The sequence below is a fragment of the Podarcis vaucheri genome, assembly GCF_965113315.1.
Source record: "Podarcis vaucheri genome assembly, chromosome: 3".
Classification (NCBI taxonomy): domain Eukaryota; kingdom Metazoa; phylum Chordata; class Lepidosauria; order Squamata; family Lacertidae; genus Podarcis; species Podarcis vaucheri.
Window position 1 is genome coordinate 120687622 of NC_138761.1, and position 26231 is coordinate 120713852.

General features: G+C 44.2%; 2 protein-coding genes across 9 annotated transcripts in view; one reads left to right on the forward strand and one right to left on the reverse strand.

The window, feature by feature from the left end:
- Positions 1-627: 627 nt before the first annotated feature.
- On the reverse strand, positions 628-7859 carry ALG11 (ALG11 alpha-1,2-mannosyltransferase). Its single transcript, XM_082216396.1, has 4 exons — positions 7550-7859; positions 4272-4505; positions 2229-3157; positions 628-988 (listed from the first exon to the last, which is right to left on the reverse strand). The coding sequence occupies exons 1-4, from the start codon at positions 7657-7659 to the stop codon at positions 717-719; spliced, it is 1545 nt and encodes a 514-aa protein (XP_082072522.1). The 5' UTR covers positions 7660-7859; the 3' UTR covers positions 628-716.
- Positions 7860-8157: 298 nt separating this feature from the next.
- Positions 8158-26231, forward strand: part of ATP7B (ATPase copper transporting beta) — a 49822-nt gene continuing 31748 nt past the window's right edge. Inside the window, exons 1-4 of one of the 8 annotated variants that reach the window (XM_082216319.1) lie at positions 8158-8321; positions 14184-14315; positions 19509-19772; positions 24162-25374. In XM_082216319.1, coding sequence (XP_082072445.1) covers positions 19524-19772; positions 24162-25374 — 1462 coding nt within the window. In that variant the 5' untranslated portion in view covers positions 8158-8321; positions 14184-14315; positions 19509-19523. Of the gene's footprint in view, positions 8322-13184; positions 13369-13424; positions 13569-14183; positions 14316-16043; positions 16233-19508; positions 19773-24161; positions 25375-26231 lie in introns of those variants that run through there. The other 7 variants (XM_082216320.1, XM_082216318.1, XM_082216323.1 and 4 more) reach the window with 7 other exon arrangements.

Sequence of the window (26231 nt, forward strand, 5' to 3'; positions counted from 1 at the left end):
AAAAAATGTAATTGACACTAAACTCCATGTTAAGGCAGCTGTGGGAAACCTCTAGCCCTCCAGATGCTGCTGAACTACAACTCCCATCATCCCTGGCCATGGCCAAAGGTTACCCACCTAGCTTTTATCTAATGTGAGGGTTTTCTGTATAGAGAATTCAGTTTTGTGAGCTTCTGTCCCTATACTGAAGTAGAGCCTAGACTATATATATAATTTGACTTTCCAGGATCATTTTCATTGTACACTACTTCACAACTTCAGATAGCATACAATTCTGGTTGATGTTCAGAATCCACTGAGTCCTCCAAGGACAGCCTTTTCATGACTCTGTATTTATTATGCCAAGCAGATCATTGAAATGGGAAGAAACTCTTTAGAAATAAGTTATGGGAAAAATAATCTGGGACAAATGTAGATTCAACACTTGATGCCACAAATTCATTTTAAGATTAAACAGCTTGCTCTTTTAAGAAGCTAGGACTGAGTTGTCACCACTGGAAGCTGCTGTATATATTTTGTAATATGATTATTCAGCCCAGCTACTAGATCCTTAAGCATATTATGTATCGTTTCATATCTGCTTGTGTCTATGTGTAAGTTTGGGAGCATACTCTGTCAGACTGTCAGACAGGAATAAGATACCCTTTATTGTACAATAGAAATACAGCAACTGTATATACATAACGACTTATGTCCAGGTATCTATTTACAAAAGTTTATTTAAATAATTGTTCCACAGATAATAGGAATGTTTCCTCAAATTCTTGTTCTGCAAATCTCTTCACTGACTGACGAGCGGTTTGTCTGATTTCTAGCCTTTTTGTAGGAGGCAATGAAAATATATAGGCCATAGTATCTGCATAGTCGTCTTCATTTTCTGCTAGAAATCCAGTAATATTTCCTTCATAGGGCACCACAATATCCAGCTTGGGGCCTCCAGAGTTGTGAGCAAGGATAATTGTGCCAGCTGCCATACATTCAACAATTCCTATATGAGACAAAACAAGCTATTTTTAATTACAGTTCTCACCTTAATTAGGATTTCAGTGTCACTCTAAAAGTATGAAGAAGAAGAAGAGTTTGGATTTGATAACCCGCTTTAACACTAACCTAAGGAGTCTCAAAGCGGCTCACATTCTCCTTTCCCTTCCTCCCCCACAACACTGTGAGGTGAGTGGGGCTGAGAGACTTCAGAGAAGTGTGACTAGCCCAAGGTCACCCAGCAGCTGCATGTGGAGGAGCGGGGAAGTGAACCCGGTTCACCAGATTACAAGTCCACCACTCTTAACCACTACACCACACAAAATAAGCTGGATCGTGAGATCCCACTCATAGAAAAAGGTACTCCTCACACTGTTACAGAACAGAGGGGAAGCAGATTTTGGGAACTGCAAAGGGAGGGTCCCTGAAAATCTTTTCCAGGAGTATGAGATAGTACAAGAAGTGGAATCACCAACCGCTTCTGTTAAGAGCACAATTTCTTGGTAGAAGAAGTACTATGACATTGGTTCAAAACCGTAATGTGTACAAAATGGAAATGGTGACCTGTTTGCATTCTACATCAAAATAGATCCCAAAAAAATGATCCAGCAAAAGTGGCTGTCAGAATGATTGTCACAGGGATATGCAAAACCGTATCATGATGTGCACACACAGTTTTGTGGAAAAGAGGCTACTTGTAACATCTCCCTCGGCTGGCTCATTGGGAAGATTAGACATGTAAGTAGGATTTCTCTCAGCATCTGCATTCAGTGATGATAGTGAATTCCTCTTGAGCTTACAGCTTATGCTGACAGTTTTCAAATTTTGAAAAGGGGTACAGGGAGGGGGAAGAGAGCAACTGATTTCCCTTACAATGAACAAAAAAATAGATGAAAAAGCCATGATTGTAACCTGGGAAAAGATAAAAGTCGTTCCTGTGAGAGTTCAGCACTGGAACAAACAGCCAAATGAGTTTGTAGAATTTCTCTCCATTAAGTTTAACATTCAATATGCTGGTCAGGCATTATGTTGGGATATTTTTTAGGGTGTGATGTGCAATAAGGAAAAGAGATAATACTAGGTTGGATCCCTTCCAAATTTACAGCTCCCAAGAATGCACAACATGGAAGTAGCTAAACACAGTATCAGTTTGATGGAAGAACAGATGAAAACAGCAATAAAGCACTTGAGTTTCAACACCAGGAGCTAAAGAGATGATACAGCTGACTATATATAGCTCCACTTACCAATCCCAAAGTGTTCATTCCACATGGTGTGAAGTCCAATGGTCGCATGTGCCAGATGTTGCTTCAGCTCTTCAAATGGAATGTTAACTTTGAATTCTACCCTTTTTTCAATGCCCAACTCTTGGCAGAGCTTTTTAAGTCCATTTACACGCTGCTCATCTTCTTGGTTACGACAGCCACCAATCAGAATGAGTTTGGGCAGCAGCTCCTGCCCTGCAGTCTTTTCCAGCAATTTCGCAAAGGCTCTGATCTGCAGACGATGGTCTTTTTCTGGCCTGAACTGGCTTACAGAAACAATAGTTTGCTCTACAGCGCTCTTTTCCTCACGTAGAGGAATATCCAAGAATGTCTGAACGTCACAAGGTGGATACACAACACTGGTGCGATCACTGCATCTCCAAAGGGAAAGGATGTGATTGAAAGTCCATGTAGAATTAACCATGACAATGTCACTGCAAGAACCAACTAAGCCATATATAGAAGCAAAAATATAATAATATGTGAGTTTCAATTTACTCAATAGGGGGTTTCTTGTGATGACGGCTGCATTATTAAATCGAGCATTCTGGTTCCTAACCACAGAAAGCATGTCAGTGCTGATTGTAGGATAATGAACATAACAGCCTATCCGACAACCTCCTAAATATTTAAAAAGAGGAAGTGTGAAAGCATAACCCATGGAGTCAATGTAGACATCAGGAACACAGTTCACAAGAGCTTCCCAGCCAAGAAATACAGATCCAAAGCTCTGACCCAGCAGTGTAAAATGTGGGTAAAGGGAAGCTTCTACAAGATAGCGCCTTCTCAAAAACACAAATTTCACAGGTTGATTTAATCTGATGTTGAATCGTCTGTAAGCACCTTCAAGGATATTTTCAGCTGTGACACCAGCATCACCAGTGTAGACAACATAGGACACATCCTTGTACCTGAAAAATGAAATGTAATTTATAATCTGCAAATCATCTTAATTTTACACTCAGTAAAAGAGTCCATTTATGGGAAGACGCTTTAATTTGATTGCCTTTCTTGGAATGTCTAAAACTACAACCATCTGCCACTATTTATCTTTCTTTTCTGTACAACTACTAAGCTCTGTTTTCCTTGGATGCATATGTTTTGTTACTTGAAATTAAAAATCAATTAAAAAAAGAGACTATGTCAAAAATAAAATAAAGCACACAAGTTTAAAAGAGTTGTATAAATATGCTGTAAATACATATAAAAAATAAGGCAGGCACAATACCCAAGCAGGCTTGTTGCTGATTTGTGAGCAAGTATTTTAGATGCAGCTTTGTCACGCTGGCCACGTGACCCGGAAGTGTCTCCGGACAGCGCTGGCCCCCGGCCTCTTGAGTGAGATGGGCGCACAAACCCCAGAGTCTGTCAAGACTGGCCCGTTCGGGCAGGGGTACCTTTACCTTTACCTTTTTATTTTATATATACACGCATATTTAAGGACACCAGACCAAAGATGCAATACAGGTGTAAGAAAATAAAAAATGAAAAGCAAACAGTAGCTGCAAGGGAAAACTGATTTTAACTGAGGAGTATTAGCTAGTCAACCCAGCTTGTCATTTTCATTGGCCACAAGCACATGTAACACTAAACCATGGTTTATTACTATGGATGAACTTGAATAAACCCCAATTATGTTTTAGGCTCATGCACTCCGCTTTCCCCTGCAACTGGGAAGAGGACTTCTGATGACTTCACTTTTAAAGAATCCTAACTTAGTATTGTGTTCAAACCTGGGATATTTCATTTAAACAAACAGTTGTAGTTTAACATGCCAGCTGCATAAACTATGATTTGCAGTTTGCTTGTTATAGCTCATCCACATAGAGTTAAACCAGCCTTTGCGAACCTGGTGTCCTCCAAATGTTTTCGGCTACAACTCCCATCAGTCCTAATTAGTGAAGTGGTAAAGGCAGCGCTAACCATGGTTTAGCATAATATGTGAATGCAACCATGGCTTTCAGGAAATGAGGGATTAATGCAATAAACAAACATCACTGCACGAAAAGTGAAATGCATACTTACTTTTTCTGTAGTGCTTTTATAGCACACCACAATACTCTCTCACCTCCTCCCCCTGCATTGCAGTATGGGTGAAAAAATGCAACCACAAGTGGCCTTTTCCCATCTCGCCCTGATGGAATTTGTTGTTTTTTCCTTTGCTGGAGCCATAGCCGTAAACCAAACAGGAGCAGGAGCAGACAGACACATAAAAATCCACTTAGTAACAAGGCAGGGAAAGCCAATGAGTACAGCAATCTGAAATAAGAAAGAGAGGGAAGTGGAATTATAGTGACAATTCTGAAAACTATAAAGAAGTTCAGCAAGGAAAGCCAGTGTTTGTTTCCATATGAAAACAGGTACCGTATTTTTTGCTCCATAAGACACACCTGGCCATAAGATGCACCTAGTTTTTAGAGGAGGAAAATAAGAAAAAAAATATTCTGAATCTCAGAAGCCAGAACAGCAAGAGGGATCGCTGTGCAGTGAAAGCAGCAATCCCTCTTACTGTTCTGGCTTCTGGGATAGCTGCGCAGCCTGCATTCGCCCCATAAGACGCACACACATTTCCCCTTTTTAGGAGGGAAAATTTGAGTCTTATAGAGCAAAAAATGCGGTAATTGTTTTTTGTTATGGCAACCCTATCGACATGGATGAAGCCCAGACTGAAGGGAAATGGAGGAGTCTGGCAACTGTACAAACTAGTTTGCTTCCCATTCATGCTTTGGATACATTCAGCTCAGAAATCTCTCCTACCTGCCCATCAACTTTTTATGGTGGCAAGTGGGTGGTGGGGAGGAGAAGAAACAAACAAGCTGAAAATTATCTGCCTTCATTTTGACAGGGATTTCTCTTCCCATCAGAATGGCAGGCAAAGTCTTAATACAAAGCAGGCAAACCAAATCCAGAAGTGTGCAGATGTATATAATGCACACAGGCAACTGAACAGTGATTTCAGCAAGAAGGAGCGGGAGCTCTGGACTGGTCAGAAAAGGGAAAGAAGAGCTGGACTGGACATAAATGAAGAAGAGAGGACGACCCCCCAGCAGTGATGGGCATGGCTGAGAATCATAATATTGCAGAGTTGGAAGGAACCCCAAGGGCTTTTTAGTCCAACCTCCTGCAGGATTAACATTCTATGGCTTTTTAAATGTGTGTGGGATGGCAGTTATTGGTTTGTTTTTGTTTCTGCTTTATTATGTATTTTGTATTCCCATTTTGCATTTTTCTGCAGTGAACCACAGGCGAAGGGCAGTACCTAACTTTAATAATTATTGTATAAACTGTTTGGCAGAACAACTGTGTGTTGTAAAAACACAAAAGCTGGCAAATTTAACCCTGCTGTGTGGGAAATCCCTTGCAGATGATCACAGTGCCAAGTGACAGGTTGTGTATTCACACCAGTGACCAGAGAAGGAATGACCGCTTGGAGGAGAGCAGAGAAGAAACACCATGGTGCATGTGCATCAGCTCCACTGGCCGCCTTCCTCTGCCCCAGCTGCAAGAAAACATCTATCTCCCGTATCAGTGTCTACAGCCACAGCAGGCGCTGTAACTCTCCAAAGATTTAACTTCACCCCCCCCCAAAAAAAAAGTGTGTTCCTCCACAGATTGTCAGTCAGGCAGATGCCAACAAGAACAAAACTAAAGAACCCCTTCCTGGGTACCATTTCCATTGTCCCTTTTTGTTTTCTCCTGGTACGTCATCGACCAAGATGGATCTGTCGGGATCTCTGCTTGGCCGGAATCGCCTTCCTGACGAATAATTAACGACCTGAGCCTTTGATGAGGCCTCAGACACATTCCCATTCAGCAGAGAATCAAAGCAGCAGAAGTGATGAGATTTATGGCTACATCGCTATGCTTTATTTCTTACGACGCAGGCAGCAAAGAAATATACATCCTTCCTCTATGAAAGCAGAGAGCAACTGAACAACAAAGGAACAGGAAACCAGTAACGTCACATCCGTCTCCCATTCCCGTGAGACTTCCAACAGCCTGGACTGTCTCTGGAATGTAAACAGAGCCTTGTGACTCTAAGTAGCTGCTCAGTGGCAAACAGAAACTAGCAGGATCAAGGGGTCTGGAAACCAAGCCTTATGAGGAACGGTTGAGGGAGATGGGTATGTTTCTCCTGGGAAAGGGGAGATAGGATAGACATCTTCAAACATCTCAAGGGCTGTCACATGGAGCAAGCTTGTTTTCTGCTCTGCCGGAGGACCAATGGCTTCCAGTTAGAAGAAAGATGTTCTGACTCAACATCAGGAATAATTTTCTGGTAGCAATACCGTTTCCCTGAAAGTAAGACATCCCCTGAAAATAAGATCTCCCCAATAATAAGGCCTCCCTGGAATATAAGGCCCCCAAAGCCACCGTAAGGCGTCTGACTCCTCTGGACCGTAGTGATGGACGCCGCTGCGCAGCTCATTGATTGGCCGCAGCACAGCTGGAGCTGTTCAGGCAATGCAAAGTCTCTTTAAATCAGAGAGCCCGCGCCACCGCCAGGACAAGCTGCTGCCTGCTGCTCGCTCTGCCCTGATGGAGTCTGGCTGACTAACAATTAGACAATACAGTGGTACCTCGGTTTAAGTACTTAATTCATTCTGGAGGTCTGTTCTTAACCTGAAACTGTTCTTAACCTGAAGCACCACTTTAGCTAATGGGACCTCCTGCTACTGCTGTGCCGCCAGAGCACAATTTCTGTTCTCATCCTGAAGCAAAGTTCTTAACCCGAGGTACTATTTCTGGGTTAGTGCAGTGTGTAACCTGAAGCGTATGTAACCTGAAGCGTATGTAACCTGAAGCGTATCTAACCCGAGGTACCACTGTACATGCTGTTTCATAGAACTACAGATTTGGAGGAGACCTTGTAGTGCAATGCAGCTGGCTTACTTGAAGATGGCTTCAAGTAAGATGAGAGAGGTTCAGGAACCAGGTAAGCAGCTGCTGGGCAGTGGGCCAGACCCCTTCGCCAGTTGTTTCCTCTCCTCCCTTGGGAAGTTTTAAAGCAGAGGTTGGATGGCCGCCTGCCCTGGATGCTTTAGCTGACCTTCCTGCACTGCAGGGGGCTGGACTAGATGGCCCTCAGGGTCCCTTCCAACGCGATACCTCAGGCGTCGCCATGGCGTCCTCCCCGCCCCGCAGAGTCCGCCGCAGGGGAGAGCGACTGGTTCTCCGCCTCCCGCCCCCCTCCTCGGGCCTTTGGCAAGGGGAAATGTCCCTCACACATTCGTCCCTCGGGAAGCGGCAGCAGCGACGCGCCGAGGCTGCGGGAAGAGGGGAAAAGAGAGAGCAGCTCTCACCTGAGAAGCGGCCCGGCCGGGAAAGGCGCCATCGCGGAAGCCGCCCTCAGGTTCCGGAACCGGAAGTCGAGCTCCTTCTCCCCGCCTCTCCCAATCCCGTCGTCCTTCATGTTTTACCTCAGGGAGCAACGGCCATTTAAAGTGAGCGCCGCTCGCTAATGCCCGGCGGCAAATAGGTTCCCGCGGCAGAGAGGCGGTGTTAGGGACGGTGAAGTGTCTTCCCTCTGCCCGTAAATGCCCACATTCGGATGAAATGCGGGTGTTTAATTTTATTTTATGGCTCTAATGGAAGCTGTATATCTCTGTCTGCGCGCATCTGCATTTTCATAGCTCTACGGGCATTTTTTAGAGTGTGAGGCATAACCTCATTAAGCCCCATTAGACTACAATTCCCATCAGCCCCGGCGAAAGCGGTCGGCGGGCAGGGGTGATGGCAATTGTAGTTCCAACGACATCCGGAGGTTAAGGCGAGAGGAGGCCAATCGGAGCTCCCTACTAGCGTACCGAGGAGCCAATGAGAGCTCGGAAGGAAAGGCAGCCAATGGCTGGCTTTGATTCGCCAATCTGCGAAGGATGCTAAAATTTAAAGGGTAATGTTAGGAGGCGGGGAGCTGAGTCTGCCATTGGAGGCGACGGAGCCAGCTCTATAATAAGCATGTTTACATCGGATTAATTTTTTCCCGTCTAAATTCCCCCCCATACCAGGTGCCTTTGGAAGGAAGTCTAGATTGAAGTGCGAACCTGTTAAAGTTTCCACTTAAAACTTAACTGGGTAGGTTTAAAGCCGGGAAAGTAATCAGGGGTGAAATATATTGGCTTTATATTTGGAAATGGACTTTTACAAATGTGACACAAAGAAATTGGGTATTGGAGGGTTGCTACCGGAGCCAGGGATTGCTATACTGACTCAGGGGCTAAGATCAAGGAGAGGCTGGGTTATTTATCTATAGGCTTCGCCACTGAACCCACATGATAAATCTTAAAAAAAAAAAAAATCCTTCCAGTAGCACCTTAAAGACCAACATAGTTGGTCTTTAAGGTGCTACTGGAAGGATTTTTTTTTTTTTTTTTACTATGGCAGACCAACACGGCTACCTATCTACTACATGATAAATCTTGTTATCTTACTGTTCTCTCTTGTTTGTTTCCCCAGGGTTTTGTGATTTGTTGGGTCATAATTTTCTTTTCGGGGATGGGAAACGGAAGTGGAGCTGAAATTAGAAGAGTAATGATTAATGACACTTAAAAGGATCCTTTGTTTTGTAAAGCAATCTTAGTGAGAACACTGACCAGTGCTTTTTTTCCCCTGGGGGTACTCAAGGCTACACTTTTTTTTCTAGAAGAAAACAATGGCTGCTGACTTTCTGCAGTACTGTACAGTTTAAGGATTGCTTTTGAAGTTCACACCGTAGCTAACCTTAATGTAAATGTCTAAGATAAATATTTTAATGCAATCTGTAGGCAGTGTAGTGCAGTGGTTCTCAAAGGCTGTGTGGCACACTACACTGGTGTAGCAGGAGCAGATGGCAAGTGTGGCTGGAAGATTCAAGGACAAGAAAAGAAACATTTAACCAGACAGGTCTTTCTATGTAGTGGCACCCGCCCTGTGGATCTCCCTCCCATCAGATGTCAAGGAAATAAACAACTATCTGACTTTTAGAAGACATCTGAAGGCAACCCTGTTTAGGGAAGTTTTTAATGTTTGATGTTTTATCATGTTTTTAATATTCTGTTGGGAGCCGCCCCGAGTAGCTGGGGAAACCCAGCCAGATGGGTGGGATATAAATAATAAATTATTACTATCATTTATTATTTCAACATTTTAGTGTAGCATAGTATAGTATCAAAATAACCTTTTGGGTACAGGCAGTGACCATTTTGCGCACTTGCAATTGACCCACAGATCCTTTTGGATACGAAAGAGGGTCGAACGGGGGCGGGGGGCAGATAAGTTAAGGAAGCAATGTGTAGTTTTCAGGATATACACAAAAGATGCCCGTTGCTGGCTGCCGTTCTTTGAACTTTGGAGAAGAAGAGATAACACAGGCATCCTTAAATTTATCCCTTGTACATGAATTAAAGGCGAAATGACACAAATGATTTTAAGCCTTGTTGGACCTAATTTCCATATTTTGACTAAGCTTTAGAATTTTGGGAGAGAGGACACGTCGTCGTCCCCCCCGTTTTATTTTGTGAATTATATACCATTTTAGCTATTTAAATAGCACTGTTGAAGCACAGTACATGAACTTTACAAAGAACAGGTTTGACCAGGCTTCCTCAACCTCAGCCTTCCAGGTGTTTTTGGCCTACAACTCCCATGATCCCTAGCTAGCAGGACCAGTGGTCAGGGATGATGAGAATTGTATTCTCAAAACATCTGGAGAGCCGAGGTTGAGGAAACCTGGCCTTGACAGTCCCCTCTCCCAAGTGGCTCACAGTAGATTTGGGGAAACGAAGGAAAGGGGATTGTTGGGAATGAAATAGGAATGAACAGGGGGGAAATAGGCAATTGTGTCAATAACACATTTTGACTTAATTACAATAATGTATTGGTTTTCCCAAAGGTTTCCTGGAAACTTAAAGCTTTTCAGGAGGGACTTAGTCATATGGGGGTGTTTTGGGGGTAGTTTTAGCAACGAGAGGGGAGGATGGAACCTTTTGTGGCAGTTGGAGACCTACAGACAGTTTTGAGTGGTGCAGCTCAAGGATGAAAGCTCACAGGAAAGGATGTATTTTGATATAAGAGAGATAAGATGGGGCAAGGTTGAGAAGGATTTGGAAGGTAAGGACATCTCTTGCAGATTTCCTTTGGGCTTTTGATAATGGTAAAATGTTGTTTTCAAAAATTCTTTGATTTATTATTCGTTGCTAAACAAAACGACGTATTTGAATCACATTTCCATGAGAAAAAGGGCCAACTTTCCTTTAGGATAACTTTTATAGCCCAGCTGGATTGCAAAAATCAGTAAAGTGGTAACTTGGTTACAGATGCTTCAGGTTACAGACTCCGCTAACCCATAAATAGTACCTCAGCTTAAGAACTTTGCTTCAGGATGAGAACAGAAATCGTGCTCTGGCGGTGTGGCGGCCGCGGGAGGCCCTATTAGCTAAAGTGGTGCTTCAGGTTAAGAACAGTTTCAGGTTAAGAACGGACCTCCAGAACAAATTAAGTACCGTATTTTTCGCCCTATAGGACGCACTTTTTCCCCTCCAAAAATGAAGGGGAAATGTGTGTGCGTCCTATGGGGCGAATGCAGGCTTTCGCTGAAGCTTGGAGAGCGAGAGGGGTCGGTGCGCACCGACCCCTCTCGCTCTCCAGGCTTCAGGAAGACATCCGCAGCCTAGGCAGCCCTGTGGGAGGTCCCGCAGGGCTGTCTAGGCTGCAGATAGCAGCCTGCCACCCAGCGCGAGGGGCGCCCTGCAGCAGAGCGCCCCCTGCGCCCGGCAGACATCCGCAGCGTGGGGAGCCTTGCAGGAGTTCCCCGCAAGGCTCCCCATGCTGCGGATAGCAGCCTGCTGCCCAGCGCGAGGGGCGCCCTGAAGCAGAGCGCCCCTCGCGCCGGGCAGACATCGGCCAGCCCCACAAGCTCGGGGGACAGCAGGGAGGCGCAGCGCCGCCATCCCGCTGTTTCACGACCTGGTTCGGTTTCCCCGACCTCCTTTGGGGGGGGGGAAATAAAGGGGGGGAAATTCCTTTATTTCCCCCCCCAAAAAAACTAGGTGCGTCCTATGGGACGGAGCGTCCTATGGGACGAAAAATACGGTACTTAACCCGAGATACCACTGTACTCTGCTCAGGGTCCATTAGGAAGAAAGTTCAGGGGATGGTCTCTGAGGTGTTGAGGGACTCCTATGCTCCTAATTAAAGAGGGAAGATAGGCAGCAGAGAGGTTTTAGCTGAAGGTTCCTCATCTGACCGCTTGTGGTGTCACTTGGAAAGTGCAAGAAGGAATAAAGACAGTTCTGTTTTTGTAACTTGAGATGTATAGCTATCTCAAATTGCCTTCTGTAGAACTGGGTGTGTACATATTGTGCCACCACAACAGAATATAGTACAGTATAGTAATAAAAATAGAGCTTGCTCTCAGAAATTGTACTTTTTCTTAGTATATTTCTATACAAATGTGTCCTTTTTTAGTTTTGCATTGTTGTGAGATATAAATGAACTGCCTGTTCGTGGTATAGTGTTTTCTTACAACAACTGTATTTACAACTTAAATTTGCTGAGTGGTTATTTTCAATTATTTTTTTAAAGAACAGTTCAGTTGAACAACAAAAGAAAAGAAAAGAAAAGAAAAGGGGGGAGAAATAAAATATATACTTATATACATATACATATGTACAATTGTACTTAACTAATATTGTATTATGTACATATGTACTTACAGTATATACTTATCTAATACATAGGCATTGTTATTAAACAAATGCATATATGTTTATTTTAAACCTATATTTTGTATTAATGCATTCCAAATATCATTATACTTGTCCATGCAAAGTCTGTGTTTGTAAGCAATCCATTCATAAGTTGCAAGTGTAATCATATAGTCAAGCCATTGATTAAATGGAGCTGTACATTTAATCTTTCCAGCGCAGCAATGCCAGTCTTTTGGTCATAATAAGGGCACAAGGAATCCATTTACGTTGTTCAGTTGTCAAATTCCATATTGCTTTAGGTATGTCGTTGAAAAGAATATTTTCCTCTGAAATTTTTAACTTTTTCTGCACAGTCATAGTTATACTTTCTCCCAGAACTTAATAAAGAAATAAGGACAATAAAAGTCAGAAGAAAGAAAAAGAAATGAGAAAGCAATAAAGAGGACTCCACCTGTTAAATTATGTATAAAAAGATTATTCAAACTATTTAAGGTGTTCACCCCGGAATGGTATCAGAATTCTGACTTAGTGTTGTGTTCAAATTAGGGGACCTGTTTTGTTTTGTTTTTAAAGGTCTCTTTCACATGTAAAGGGACGCGGGTGGCGCTGTGGGTAAAACCTCAGCGCCTAGGACTTGCCGATCGCATGGTCAGCGGTTCGAATCCCCACGGCGGGGTGCGCTCCCGTCGTTTGTCCCAGCGCCTGCCAACCTAGCAGTTCGAAAGCACCTCCGGGTGCAAGTAGATAAATAGGGACCGCTTACCAGCGGGAAGGTAAACGGCGTTCCGTGTGCTGCGCTGGCTCGCCAGATGCAGCTTGTCACGCTGGCCACGTGACCCGGAAGTGTCTCCGGACAGCGCTGGCCCCCGGCCTATAGAGTGAGATGAGCGCACAAACCCCAGAGTCTGGCAAGACTGGCCTGTACGGGCAGGGGTACCTTTACCTTTACCTTCACATGTAACACTAAGCCACGGTTTTGTGCTATGTGGGGGAGTCTCAGTGAGCCTGAATGAAGAAACTTGCTCACAGGCTTCTCTTTTCCCACTTGAAGCTGCGCAGGATCACGTCTTTGCTTGGGTTTGCTGAGGCACTTCTACATATCATATCACTAAAGCACATCCTTCCCCACCCAACTGTTGCTATCAGTCCTAGCAGCTCCCCCCCCCCCCCGCCTTACAGATAATATAAGGCAGCTGCTGTCTGTCTGTTTATATAAATAGGCTTTACTTTCAGAAAAACACCTAGTCCAATCCTTCCAATGTAGGAATCCACAGCCACCCCTGGGTGGATTTGAACCACCCCCCTTCAAAGGGGCAGTTGTAGGCACAAAGGAAACCTAGGAAAAGCTGTCTCTGTGGAACTAAGTGCTGGCACGTGAAATATTTTATTTAGTCATGAGAAATGTATGCAGTCAATTTCATCCAGTAAACCTATTGGTAAGTAATAGATTAACTGGGCACAAGTAGATTCATATGACCATCATGTGGCCTTTAATTACTGGTTGTAGAGTTGTGGGCTTTTGTTGTCCCTTCATATGCATGCGGCAGTAGTGGAACTATAGAAGGGTGAGTGGCCTGCTTCTGGAATGCATAGAAATATGTCAGACAAGAGAAGCTTTAGACTGCTGACATGCACGGTACGTTTACCTATTTATAGACTACATTTGTAAGATGTTTTGCATAGCACATTGATTGTATATTGTATCGTGAACAAGCTGTGGCACCTAAGAGGTAATTAACTTTGCAATTCTAAGTAGTTATTTGGCAGTAAGTCTCCTTAAGCTCAGTGGGACTTCTTTATGAGTAAACATGCATAGGATTGGGCTCAAAAGTAGTTACTTTGAGGATTTCAGCTACAGTGATTGTGTTGGTCAAGAACAGACTGGCACAAGGAAATACAGTGGTACCTCAGGTTACATACGCTTCAGGTTACATACACTTCAGGTTACAGACTCATGCTAACCCAGAAATATCACCTCAGGTTAAGAACTTTGCTTCAGGGTGAGAACAGAAATCGTGCGGCGGCAGCAGGAAGCCCCATTAGCTAAAGTGGTGCTTCAGGTTAAGAACAGTTTCAGGTTAAGAACGGACCTCCGGAACGAATTAAGTACGTAACCAGAGGTACCACTGTATATGTTCATGACTTAACATTACAAAAATGTGTATCAGTGTATGATTGGGCCAAGACAATACTGCGAGGAAGTGACTTTAATAACAAAATGTATATAAATGTATTATGTCATCCTGTTTAGATTGGACCCAAGAGAATATAGTGAGGAAAGAATTGTAATTTATTCTGTTGAATCCCAGTATTCTGCTTTTCCTTCAAGAATCTCAGGCAACGTTAGTGGGGTTATTGCACTTTTCTCCTCATTTGAGGGAAGGTAAGTTGTGCGTGGCAATGACTGACCCCAAATTGCTCAGTGGGAATTTAAACTCAGGGCTCCCTCATGCAATACTCTTGCATATTATCTCTCCAGCGGGTTACATGATGTTGAGTGTGTAATATTGGGTGGGTTGTGAGAAAAGGGGTCAAGTGAGCGATGTATTATGCCGCCTCCTACAAATGCATATACAAACATTATTGAGTGCTAGAGTTGTAAGAGCCAGAATTGTGACACACATATTAATTAGGGATGAACAAATTGGTTTCTTTACTGAATTATTTGTTTTTCTCTGTACGGTCCTTGGTGAGGAAGGAATAAATATATTTCCAGTCTGTGTCACTTTTGCATATGTGTGCATCAGAACACCCAGGGAGTGTGAGAACTGTTCTAATCTTCACACAAGTCTGGGAAGTTTGGCTCAAGTCAGTTTCATATCAGAATGAGCAAAGATCCGTTTCAATTTAACATACCTAGTTTTAATGCAGCTGTAGCACAGTGGAGCTAGAATGTTTCCCGAACATTATTCTAAATTATAATTTATTTGGGACTGGATCTTTGGGCAGGATTGATAGGAAAGGGGATTTAACGCTAATCTAGTCTGATTCTGGTTTCATTTTCTGAATGTGTTGTAACTTGTTGAGAGCCTCTGGGATACGGCAGTATGAAAACAGAAAAAAAGATGAAGCAGCATGCATGGCAGAAGATTTAGAGGGGCATGATAGTTGCTGTGCCAGCCTGCAGCTGGTAGCACTTTTGAGCCAGGATCAGCACCAGTGCAGTTGCATGAGGCCAGTGGAACTGGGATGACAGAATCCAATGAATTCAGGTCAGCTCAGCCTGTACCGGAACATCCTGCCAAGGGATCTTCTGCTGGCAGCACTTCCATGTCCACATGTGGTGGGTGGAAAGGGAAGTTCTACACTGTCTCCAGGTGGCAGGAGCCTGGCAGAACTGAGCGGAAGAACACCTCTGCAAATCCAAGCCTCCCTCTGGCATAACTTAACGGTGGTGGATTGCTCCACCTCTCTGTTTTTACTCTTGGTTCTATCTTGCTTGGAAAGAAAAAAAACTAAATAATGTTTGCTAGTTTTGTACTTAAAAAAAGAACAAACCCACCAAACTCTACCAGTGTTTCTCATCCTTGGGCCTCTAGCTGTTTTTGGACTACAACTCCCATCATCCATAGCTAGCAGGACCAGTGTTCAGGGATGATGGGAGTTGTAGTCCAAAAATAGCTGGAGGCCCAAGGTTGAGAAACAATGCACCATGGTTTATTTGATCCTCTGAACCTGGCTCAGTGACCAAACTTGGTCTGAAACTGGTTTAGAAGCCTTGATTTATGTAAACCATGGCTTAGTTTTGCATGCGGACCCTGCAAACTTTATAAACAGTCAAAGGCTTCCTCCAAAGAATCATGGGAGCTGTAGTTAAGGGTGCTGAGAGTTGTTGTTGTTGTTGTTTAGTTGTGTCCGACTCTTCGTGACCCCATGGACCGGAGCACGCCAGGCCCTCCTGTCTTCCACTGCCTCCCACAGTTTGGTCAAACTCATGCTGGTAGCTTCGAGAACACTGTCCAACCATCTCGTCCTCTGTCGTCCCCTTCTCCTTGTGCCCTCCATCTTTCCCAACATCAGGGTCTTTTCCAGGGAGTCTTCTCTTCTCATGAGGTGGCCAAAGTATTGGAGCCTCAGTTTCAGGATCTCTCCTTCCAGTGAGCACTCAGGGCTGATTTCCTTTAGAATGGATGTGTTTGATCTTCTTGCAGTCCATGGGACTCTCAAGAGTCTCCTCCAGCACCAGAATTCAAAAGCATCAATTCTTCGGCGATCAGCCTTCTTTGTGGTCCTGCTCTCACTTCCATACATCACTGCTGGGAAAACCATAGCTTTAGCTATACGGACCTTTGTTGGCAAGGTGATATCTCCACTTTTTAAGATGCTGTCTAGGTTTGTCATTGCTTTCCTCCCAAGAAGCAGGCGTCTTTTAATTTCGTGACTGAGAGTTAGGTGAGCCCTATTCCCTTCTGAGAGCTACAATTCCCTGAGTGGTTTAACAACCAATGCCTCTTCACTGGGAACTCGGGGGAACTGGAGCTCTGTGAGGGGAATGGGGGGGGGGGGGCTAACAACTCAGCCTTAACGCACTCTTTGACTGTTTGAAGTGGGATAATAGTTCTTTTAATGTATAGCGTGAATGCACCCTCTGAGGGGTCCCAAGATGCTGCTTTTGCTGCAACAGACTTTTTGCTCAGCCGTTCCTCTGGATTAAAACATAATGAACTACAGTGGTGCCTCGCAAGACGAAATTAATTTGTTCCGTGAGTTTTGTCGTCTTGCGATTTTTTTCGTCTTGCGAAGCACGGTGTCGGGAAAGTTTTGGAAAAGCTTCAAAAATCACCAAAGTCTTAAAAAACCTCAAAAAAGGCTACCACACCGCGTTCTATGAGTTGCTCCTTGAAGTCAAGTCGCAACTGTATTAACGGTGTTAAGAAAAAGGAAACAAACTTGCAAGACGTTTCCGTCTTGCGAAGCAAGCCAATAGGGAAAATTGTCTTGCGAAGCAGCTCAAAAAACCCTTTCGTCTAGCGAGTTTTTTGTCTTGCGAGGAATTCGTCTTGCGACCATGTAGCTGACCATGCTTCTTGGCTGGCAACCCAAGTTGCCCAGAGGTGCATTGGTTTTTGTTTATTTTATAACCACCATCTTCTGAACCAGAGATGGGAATCTTTTTGATCCAGGAGGCCACATTCTCTTCCTGCTAATCTTCCAAGCACTGCATGCTGGCTCTGGGAAGGCCAAAATGGTGGGTGAGGCCCAAGATGGCCGTCTATGCTGGGCAGCCCCAAAGCGTAGCCCCTCTCCACTCATTTGTGCTCCCTAACCAGCATTTCTCTATGCAAAAGCAGGAACTGAGGCGCTGATAAAAGCCCGCCAAACCTGTGACTCAGCCTAGTGAGGGTTTTCAGAGGATTAAATGTGCTCCTAGAGGAGAAGCTTCTCATCTTCCCTCAATTGTCTCCTGTAACATATGAACACACCTGATCCTGTTCCCTTTGTGTGTGCCGTGTTAAGCAATTCTCCCTCCTCCACTTTTATTATTGAGCCTCAGGTTCAGATTGCAGTTCTTTTGTTTAGGGCATTTTAAGATGTTTTCGCATTGAGAGGAACCGAGAGGTTAGAAATGGGGAGGAGCCCTCAAGTTCAACCAACTTCATTTGTGGTATAATAGGCATTAGTGTTGCTTGCAGTTATGTCTGGAAGTGTTTTAGGTTGTAGAAGGGTGGGTTGTTGTTACTACATTCAGTATGGTTTGTCTCCGCTACTGGCATCCTGCCAGCGTGGAAAGTTGGGTTCAAATCCCTGTTCAGCCACAAATCTTAATGGGTAACCTTGCTCTAGTCACTTTTCCCATCTCCCAATCTAGCCAACCTTGCAGGGGTGCTGTGATGGGAGAGGGAAAGGAGTTTAGGTGTTCTAAAGACCCTTGACACCATAAAGGTAAAGGTGACCCCTGACAGTTAAGTCCAGTCGCGAACGACTCTGGGGTTGCGGCGCTCATCTTGCTTTATTGGCCGAAGGAGCCAGCGTTTGTCCACAGACAGCTCCCGGGTCATGTGGCCAGCATGACTAAGCCACTTCTGGTGAAACCAGAGCAGCACACGGAAACGCCGTTTACCTTCCCGCCGGAGTGGCACCTATTTATCTACTTGCACTTTGACGTGCTTTTGAACTGCTAGGTTGGCAGGAGCTGGGACCGAACAACGGGAGCTCACCCCGTTGCGGGGATTCGAACCTCCGACCTTCTGATCGGCAAGCCCAAGGCTCAGTGGTTTACACCACAGTGCCACCCGCGTCCCTTGGCGCCATGCCTAGCCCCAAAAGAAAGTAGTAGAGGGCATTAAAAAGCGATTGTCTGCCCGAGGGAGGGGGAAAATAATAATGGGGTGTACACGACTTCTGCTTCCCTTGCCTATTGAAAGGAATTTTGCTACCGCAGGGCAAGGCTAGCAAGACAGTCAGGTCGGAATTTGGAAGTCAGGGTAGCAGAGTTCAGATGCTGCTGAGACAGGAACTGTTTTTGAGAAGGAAAAGAGCAAAATGGAACCGTATCGGCTGACACAGAGTTGTGATCTGTAATGTGGTTTTTTACCTGATGATCTAACACATTAGATCTGGATGTATCACCAACACGGTCGGCAGTGACTGCTGAATTTGGCTGTAATCAGGGCCGGATTTAGGTTTGATGAGGCCCTAAGCTACTAAAGGTAATGCGGACCTTTATATGTCCAGCTGTCCTTTGTCAACAAAAAATTGTCGCTGTTTTTTGTGCTGAATATGTGCTATATGGTAATTTATGGACCTAATAGGCATCTAAATCCATTTGCACATAACAAATAGGAGCCTACACAACACAAAACACTGTTGCTGTATGTAGGTTTTATTTTATTTGTTTTTTATCTTATATTTTGGAAATGTATATCCAGTTTTTTCTTTAATTTTTTTGGGGGGCCCCAAGAGAGTGGGGCCCTAAGCTATAGCTTGTTTAGCTTATATGTAAATCCATCGCTGGCTGTAATGATGTATTTATTATTCCAGCCAGCCACAGAGTTGGTGGCTTCAGCAGAATACATGTAGAAGAGTCCTTGTTTTCAGCGAAACATTTTCTATTCTTCTGGGTTTGGCAGCAGGCCTAGGAGCTGCTGTTTTTGGTGTGTTCTCCTTAGCGCTGCTCTCGAATAACAAAGCCCACCCTCCTTCCCATGTTTTAAAAATGTGTTGTCTGTAAATGGATTCTCAGTGTTTTGAGCAAGCGGTTGATTGAAGAAGGATGAAAGCTTGGATGGCAGAGTTAATTATACACTGGGTTGCCTCACACAGGCCATATTTGACAAGCTTGTGAAAGGCAGCCTTGACTGAGGACACCGGAGAGCCGTGTGCAAACAATTATAACAGCACCCAGTGCCGTTTGTCATTGCATGCCAAGGCTGACAATGGGTGGGGAATATGTAAACCCGTTTAGAGATGTATAAAGCCAAGCACAGCCCACTGCTACAGGTTACTGAAAAGACGAGGAGGAGGTAATCTAGCTCTCTAGCAATACAGATTTTGCTATCTTGGTATAGAGATGGTAGGAGAGGGATTGTGGCAGCAGCAAACCAGATAGCACTTCTTTCCCATTTGGCTTTTCCAGTGTACAAAGCCTCCTATGGTAATGGAAAATAAAACAAAAGAGATGTCTTTGAGAGAGGGCCAATCTTCCCTTGCAACTTTAAGCCACAAAAACATTACTCTGGTGCGCTTCTGCAAACAGCAGTCTTCCCAAAAGCTTTCCGCGCTGGAAGACGATGAGCATTGCAGGCCAGGAGGCCTTGTGAAAACTAGAAGTCTGTCTCAGAAAGCGGAGGATATTCCCTACAGTGTCTTGACAGAGGTGGTAGACAGCACTGACAGACAGGTCAGTTTAATAAGATAGAGGGGATGCGAACTAAAACTTTTGGATGGGTGGGGAGTTTTTGTGAGAAATTAAAGCTCCAGTCCTATGTCCACTTAGCTGGAAGTAAATTGGAGACTACATCATTAGTTACCATAATCCTTTTTCTTTGTCCGCCAGGAAGTAAAATGTACCCCTTTTTGAAAGCAAAGTACCTAAAGAGGTAAATAATCTCCATCCATCAATGGTTTATAAATTGTTTGCTTTAGTAGCTACCGTTGGACATCAATTTGTGGGCAGCATAATAGTTGAAAATAATAGTAATTGCTTGGAAAGGGAAACTATCATAATTATAGATAAGCTGCTTATTGAAAACCGATTCTAGCAATAGTTCTTAACAAACAGGCTGCAGACATTTAAGCAATTTATAGACCAATTAATGATCTGACGAGTACTTTGGGTCATACTTTAAATAGAGGTCCTTTTTTAGTTTTGTATATCTTAAGTGCAGATATTTTCTGTGATTTGTGACAGAGAAACCCAACTTGAAACAATCTTAAATTTAAATGATACCACTCAGTTTGTAAAAAGATCATTTGCCAAAGCAAGTTAGTTTCCTGCAGGTTAATTTATAATACACATGTGCCATTGAGATAAGGCGTAAAAGCTTTTGTCGTGCCACAGATAGTTATTTCACATATTCTGTACAGCTTACTACCAGGTAAGTGAGATTAGGATTGTAGCCTTAGTTCAGAGTAAACAGACATACGATTGTGCTTTGTTCACACTTAAGTAGTACAGTATCTGGATTATGTTGTTGAAACCTAGCTTTTTGGATGTGCTGTTTTCAAAATTGTATGATGAACAAGAACCATGCTACATATGTTGAAGGCTGACATGCATCGAGTCAGATTTACCAACATGTGGCGTGCAAATTCTTGCTGTTCTGTATTTCTTAAGTCTGCAGTCCTAGCCTCACTGACCTTGGAGCGAGCCCCATTGAATTCAGTAGAACTTCTGAGCAGATATGGTTAGGATTGTGCTAGAAGCTGTTTAATATACCTTGTAAACCTTTTGAGCTTTTGATAGCCCAACGCATACAATTCGTGTTAACAGGCTCAGTCCAGTTTCCCTATAGAAAAATAGTTAGCAGAGTTCAGAGACAGAGGCTGCATTCACATCTCATGGTAAGCTGTAAACCAGGGGCAGCCAACACGCTAGAGACTGCGATCTACTCGCAGTATTAAAAACTGGCAGTGATCTACCCCCTTTTGGGGGGTTCAGGTCAGCATTCTTGAGCTTTTTTTAAGGAGGAAAGCCCTGATTTCTGAGAATTCAAGCCTAAGCTCAAGCGAACAGCCACTTGCCAACAGATCACTGGGGAAACAAACAGCCTCACTGAGTAAACTATCTTCCGTTCTGCGAATCGTTCAACAATGGAGGGCAGGGCAAGGGGCGCTAAGGTGTTTTACCAAAGCTAAGGAAAGGGACCCAGCTAGCGACCACGATCTACCAAAGCCTCCCGGGCATCTACAAGCAGATCCCGATCGACCTGTTGGACATCCCTTCTATAAACCATGCACTTTACTACTCCTCGTTTGCGCTGGGGATAAACAAACCACCACCCCTAGTTTAGTGCTTCGTCCACATCAGTGGTCTGTTTCACTCAAGCCATATTTAGTAAGCAAGAAACAAACCATTTCTCTTTGGAGTGCAAAACCCACAAACCCTGGTTTGGGCTTAATCCTAATAATTGTGGTGCAGGGTGGCAGCAAACTAGAAGTGAAGAGGATGAATAGAAACTGCTTTCTGACAAGACACAAGACACAACACGGTGCATTTTTGTGCAACTGGGCAGAATCCAGGGTCCTATGCTGTTCACCTTTGTTCGCAATGGCAGACAGAGGTTGCAAATAGGGGCAAGGTATGGGGTGGTGTCTACTAGTTACTGACATTTTCTCTAAGGCATGAGGGAATCATCTATGCTTAGGAGCAAAAGAGAATTTGTGGGAAAAGGGGTTACTACCCAACTTCTCTCAGGCAAGGTCTGGATATAAGAGTTTTCTGATTCAACTTGTTAAGCGGTGACTGTGTTTCTCTTAAAACTGTGTTTGTAATGTGTCTTGTTTAGTATTCTCTGAGAACAAGAAGACTTGTAAACAGTGGCGTAGCGTGGGTTGTCAGCACCCGGGGCAAGGCAAGTAATTTGCGCCCCCTAACCCAGGGCAAGGCAAGTAATTTGTGCCCCCTAACCCGGGGCAAGGCAAGTAATTTGCGCCCCCTAACCCCTAACCTGCCACCGCTGCCAGCTTCTTCTTGCTGCTGCCTGGTCTGGTCTGGTGTGGTTCTCTCCCGCGCTCAGCGCTGCGCTGGGCGGCCGCTGCACTGTCCCTCCCCCAGATAGTCCCTCGCTCTCTCTCCGCACCGCACGCCTGGCACCCACCCCCTCCACAGTGGGCGGCAACCCAGCGGCTCGGATCGGATTCGCACAGCCAGCACTGCAGTGAGAGAGAAAGAGTGAGCCAGGTAGGGGCAGAGAGCTGTGAGTGCGAGCGCCCCCCCCCAGATGTTGCGCCCAGTGCGGTCGGCCCCCCCTGCACCCCATGCTACGCCACTGCTTGTAAAGATACTAAGAGCAGAGCCTAATTTGAATAATATAATAAAAATTGGGAGACATACAGCCCATGTCTCAGCATGTTTACTCAGTGAGTTCAGTGGAACTTCCTGGTTAGCTTGCTTAAGACTGTAACTTTAGAAAAAATAAATGTTTAAATATTTAACTTTGTGGGTATACATTTAAATCTTGGGAAACTCGGGATCCAGCAGCGAATGCTGAGTCATTGCTGCAGGATGGCAGTGTCAAAATTCAAGAAAGGCTATCAAGTTGGCATGGAATGACGTAAGAATTCAGAATGTTTAGAACAGATAAAAGAATTTAACGTAACTAAAGATAGGAAAAATGTGATAGGTTTACCTGGCTGTAAACACACCTGTTGAGGTGTGTATGCTGTTGATTTTAAATGGTGTAGTACCTTGGTAGGTCACTTGTTGCAATTGGACAGCAATTATAAGGGTGTTTACTTGTTCATTTTTAAAAATATTTTTTAAATGAAAGGAAGGTTTGGAAAGAAAAAGACATTATGGGTTGTATCCACCTAAGCCATAGAGTACACCCATTGAAATAAATGGATTTGGGTTACTGTTTTTACTCGGATGTCATGCACACCTTTTTTGGCCAAATTATGTCACAAAAATTAGGTGAGCATTAGATTTGATGGCGCATTTACATTCACTAGCAAATACCGTATTTTTTGCACTACTTTTTTCCTCCTAAAAAGGAAGGGGAAATGTCTGTGTGTGTTATGGAGGGAATGCCTACAGGTGGCATGCCGACAGATATTCCTCCTCTAAAAACTACGTGCATGTTATGGTCGGGTGCGTGTTATAGAGTGAAAAATACGGTACTTTTTTGGTTTCAAGGTTTTGAGAATTGAGGTGTGCATTAGATTTGATGGCTCAATAAATTTGCGTACCGTATTTTTCGCCCCATAGGACGCACCGGCCCATAGGACGCATCAAGTTTTTTTGGGGGGAAATAAAAAAAATTATTTCCCCCCCCAGGCGCTTGTGGGGCATGCAGCGGGGAGAAGCGCTCTTCTCCCCGCCGCCCGCCTTGAGATCAGGTCTGGAGACAGCAGGGAGTCGCGCTGCGTCTCCCTGCTGTCCCCGGAGTGGTGGGGCAGGCAGCGGGGAGAAGCGCTCTTCTCCCCGCCGCCCGCCTTGAGATGAGGTCTGGAGACAGCAGGGAGTCGCGCTGCGTCTCCCTGCTGTCCCCGGAGTGGTGGGGCAGGCAGCGGGGAGAAGCGCTCTTCTCCCCGCCGTCAGCCTCCAAACCACTTCGGGAGACAGCGGGATGGTGGTGTTCCGCCTCCCTCTGTCCCCTGACCTTGTGGGGCTGGCGCTGGGGCTCTCCTGAAGCCTGGAGAGCGAGAGGGGTCGGTGCACACTGACCCCTCTCGCTCTCCAGGCTTCAGTGAAAGCCTGCATTTGCCCCATAGGACACACCCACATTTCCCCTTCATTTTTGAAGGGGGAAAAGTGCGTCCTATAGAGCAAAAAATACGGTAAATAAGGTAGTTATGATTAACTTTAATCCATTGATTTCAGTGTGTTTACTTGGAGTATGATTTAAGTCAAATTCCTTACAGTTGAAATCCAGACGACAGTGGCAAGAACGGTTAACAAAAGTGATCAGGACTTATACCTTGGCTGTGTTAGTTTGTTAGGCTAAGGACTAAATGTCCTCCTAGAAGAGAATTGCTGGTGGGCTTCCGGAACCGAGGTTTGACTGTATACGTCAAAGTAAACACCACAGTACATTATTTCTTCTTTTGTTTTCTCTGTAAATTTCAGGCTGTCCCTGGGCACACTTCGCCTGCCCACATATCGGCATCAGCAATGAAGCAAAAGTTTGCATTTGACAACACTAGCTTTGTGGATGACTTGGACCGCTTACCCCCTCCTCATTCTCAAGTGAATGCTATTACCGTCAGTATTTTGGGTATGACTTGCCAAGCCTGTGTACATTCCATAGAAGGCAGAATATCCAAGGTAAAAGGAATTGTAAACATCAAGGTGTCTCTTAAGGAAAGTAATGCTGTGGTCAAGTATTTGGAACTGGAAATCAGTCCCCATCAGATCTGCCAAGAAATCAAGGAAATGGGATTTGATGCCAGCGTTGCAGATACAACGCAGTCTTCAGGGCAACAGACCGATGAAGATTTAGTTAAGATCAAAATAGAAGGCATGACCTGTCAGTCTTGTGTTAGCGCCATTGAAGAAAAGATTGGGAAACTACATGGGGTGAAGAAGATCAGAGTGACCCTCAGCAGCCAGGAAGCCATCATTGCTTATCATCCATCTATCATTAAGCCTGATGAATTAAAAAATAGCATAGACAGCCTGGGATATGAAAGCACTATAAAGCATAAACAAGCCCCGTTGAAACTTGGCTTGATTGACGCAGAACGTTTACAGCAGATAAATATAAGAATACCTGCTGACAGAGAGACAATAGAAAACAATGGGACGAGTGTGTCTGTTGTAGAGCTCAATGTGGAAGGGATGCACTGCAAATCTTGCATCAACATCATTGAAAGTTCAGTCTCGGACCTGCCTGGTGTCCAGCGTATTAAAGTGTCATTGGAACAGAAAAATGCTCTTGTGTGGTTTGACCAGAATCTGATCACTCCATCCTCACTGCAGCAAGCTATCGAAGCCCTTCCCCCTGGTAACTTTAAAGTCTCCTTTTCCAGTGAAGTTGAGGACCATAATGGACCGCTGACCTTAAGCACGCCATCGTCTTTGCCTTGTATCTCTAGCAACCCTCCTCACGTAGTCCTGCAAAGTGAATCTTGTACAACTGTGATCAGGATTGATGGAATGACTTGCAATTCCTGTGTAAAATCCATTGAGAGCGCCATATCACAAAGAAAAGGAGTCGGACATATATCTGTGTCTTTAGCTGAAGGCACTGCAATTATACACTACAGTTTGATGGTAACCAACTCTGAAGAACTCAGATCTGCTATAGAAGACATGGGATTTGATGCTTCTGTCTTAACAGGTACAAATCAGTTTTTCTGTAATGGAGACGTCCTCATTGGAAAGGATCTTGTCACCTCCATAACAGTACTAGCATCTAGGGATGGGCAAAAGTGTCGATTTTGGGTTTCTCTCAGTTTCACATTTTTCAAAATCCGAAATTGAGTTATCCACATATCCACACCAGTTTGCAATTAAAAACCACAACTCATTCATTAGCAGCTTAGTGTGAATGTCTCTAGTACAGTGGTACCTCGGGTTACATACGCTTCAGGTTGCAGACTCCGCTAACCCAGAAATAATGCTTCAGGTTAAGAACTTTGCTTCAGGATGAGAACAGAAATCGTGCTCCGGCGGCGCAGCGGCAGTGGGAGACCCCATTAGCTAAAGTGGTGCTTCAGGTTAAGAACAGTTTCAGGTTAAGAACAGACCTCCAGAACGAATTAAGTACTTAACCCGAGGTACCACTGGTATATACTTTTGTATGGAATTTGGCTCAATATGGACATTTTTGCAAAGCTTGTTTTTCTAATATTTATTTTTAGAAATAAAAAAATGCATTTTATATGTTATTGTTACTAATGTGTGCATATTATGCACACTTTTCCTTAATATATGCATTTTATATACATTTAATAATAATAAATTGTATACTGTATTGCCCTACCCACCCCCCCCCCCAGGTCTCATTACGTGACTAGAGAACTGCACTGCAAAATTTGGAGAAACTCAAATTTCTGGGATGGGTGTGTTTAGGTTCACTTAGTCTTTTGGAAAGTGCAAATTATGTAGATTCACCTTTAAATGTGAACTGAATTGAATTTCTCCCCCATCCCTACTGATCAACAAACTGTACAACCTGTGTACTGTCTTGCTTAA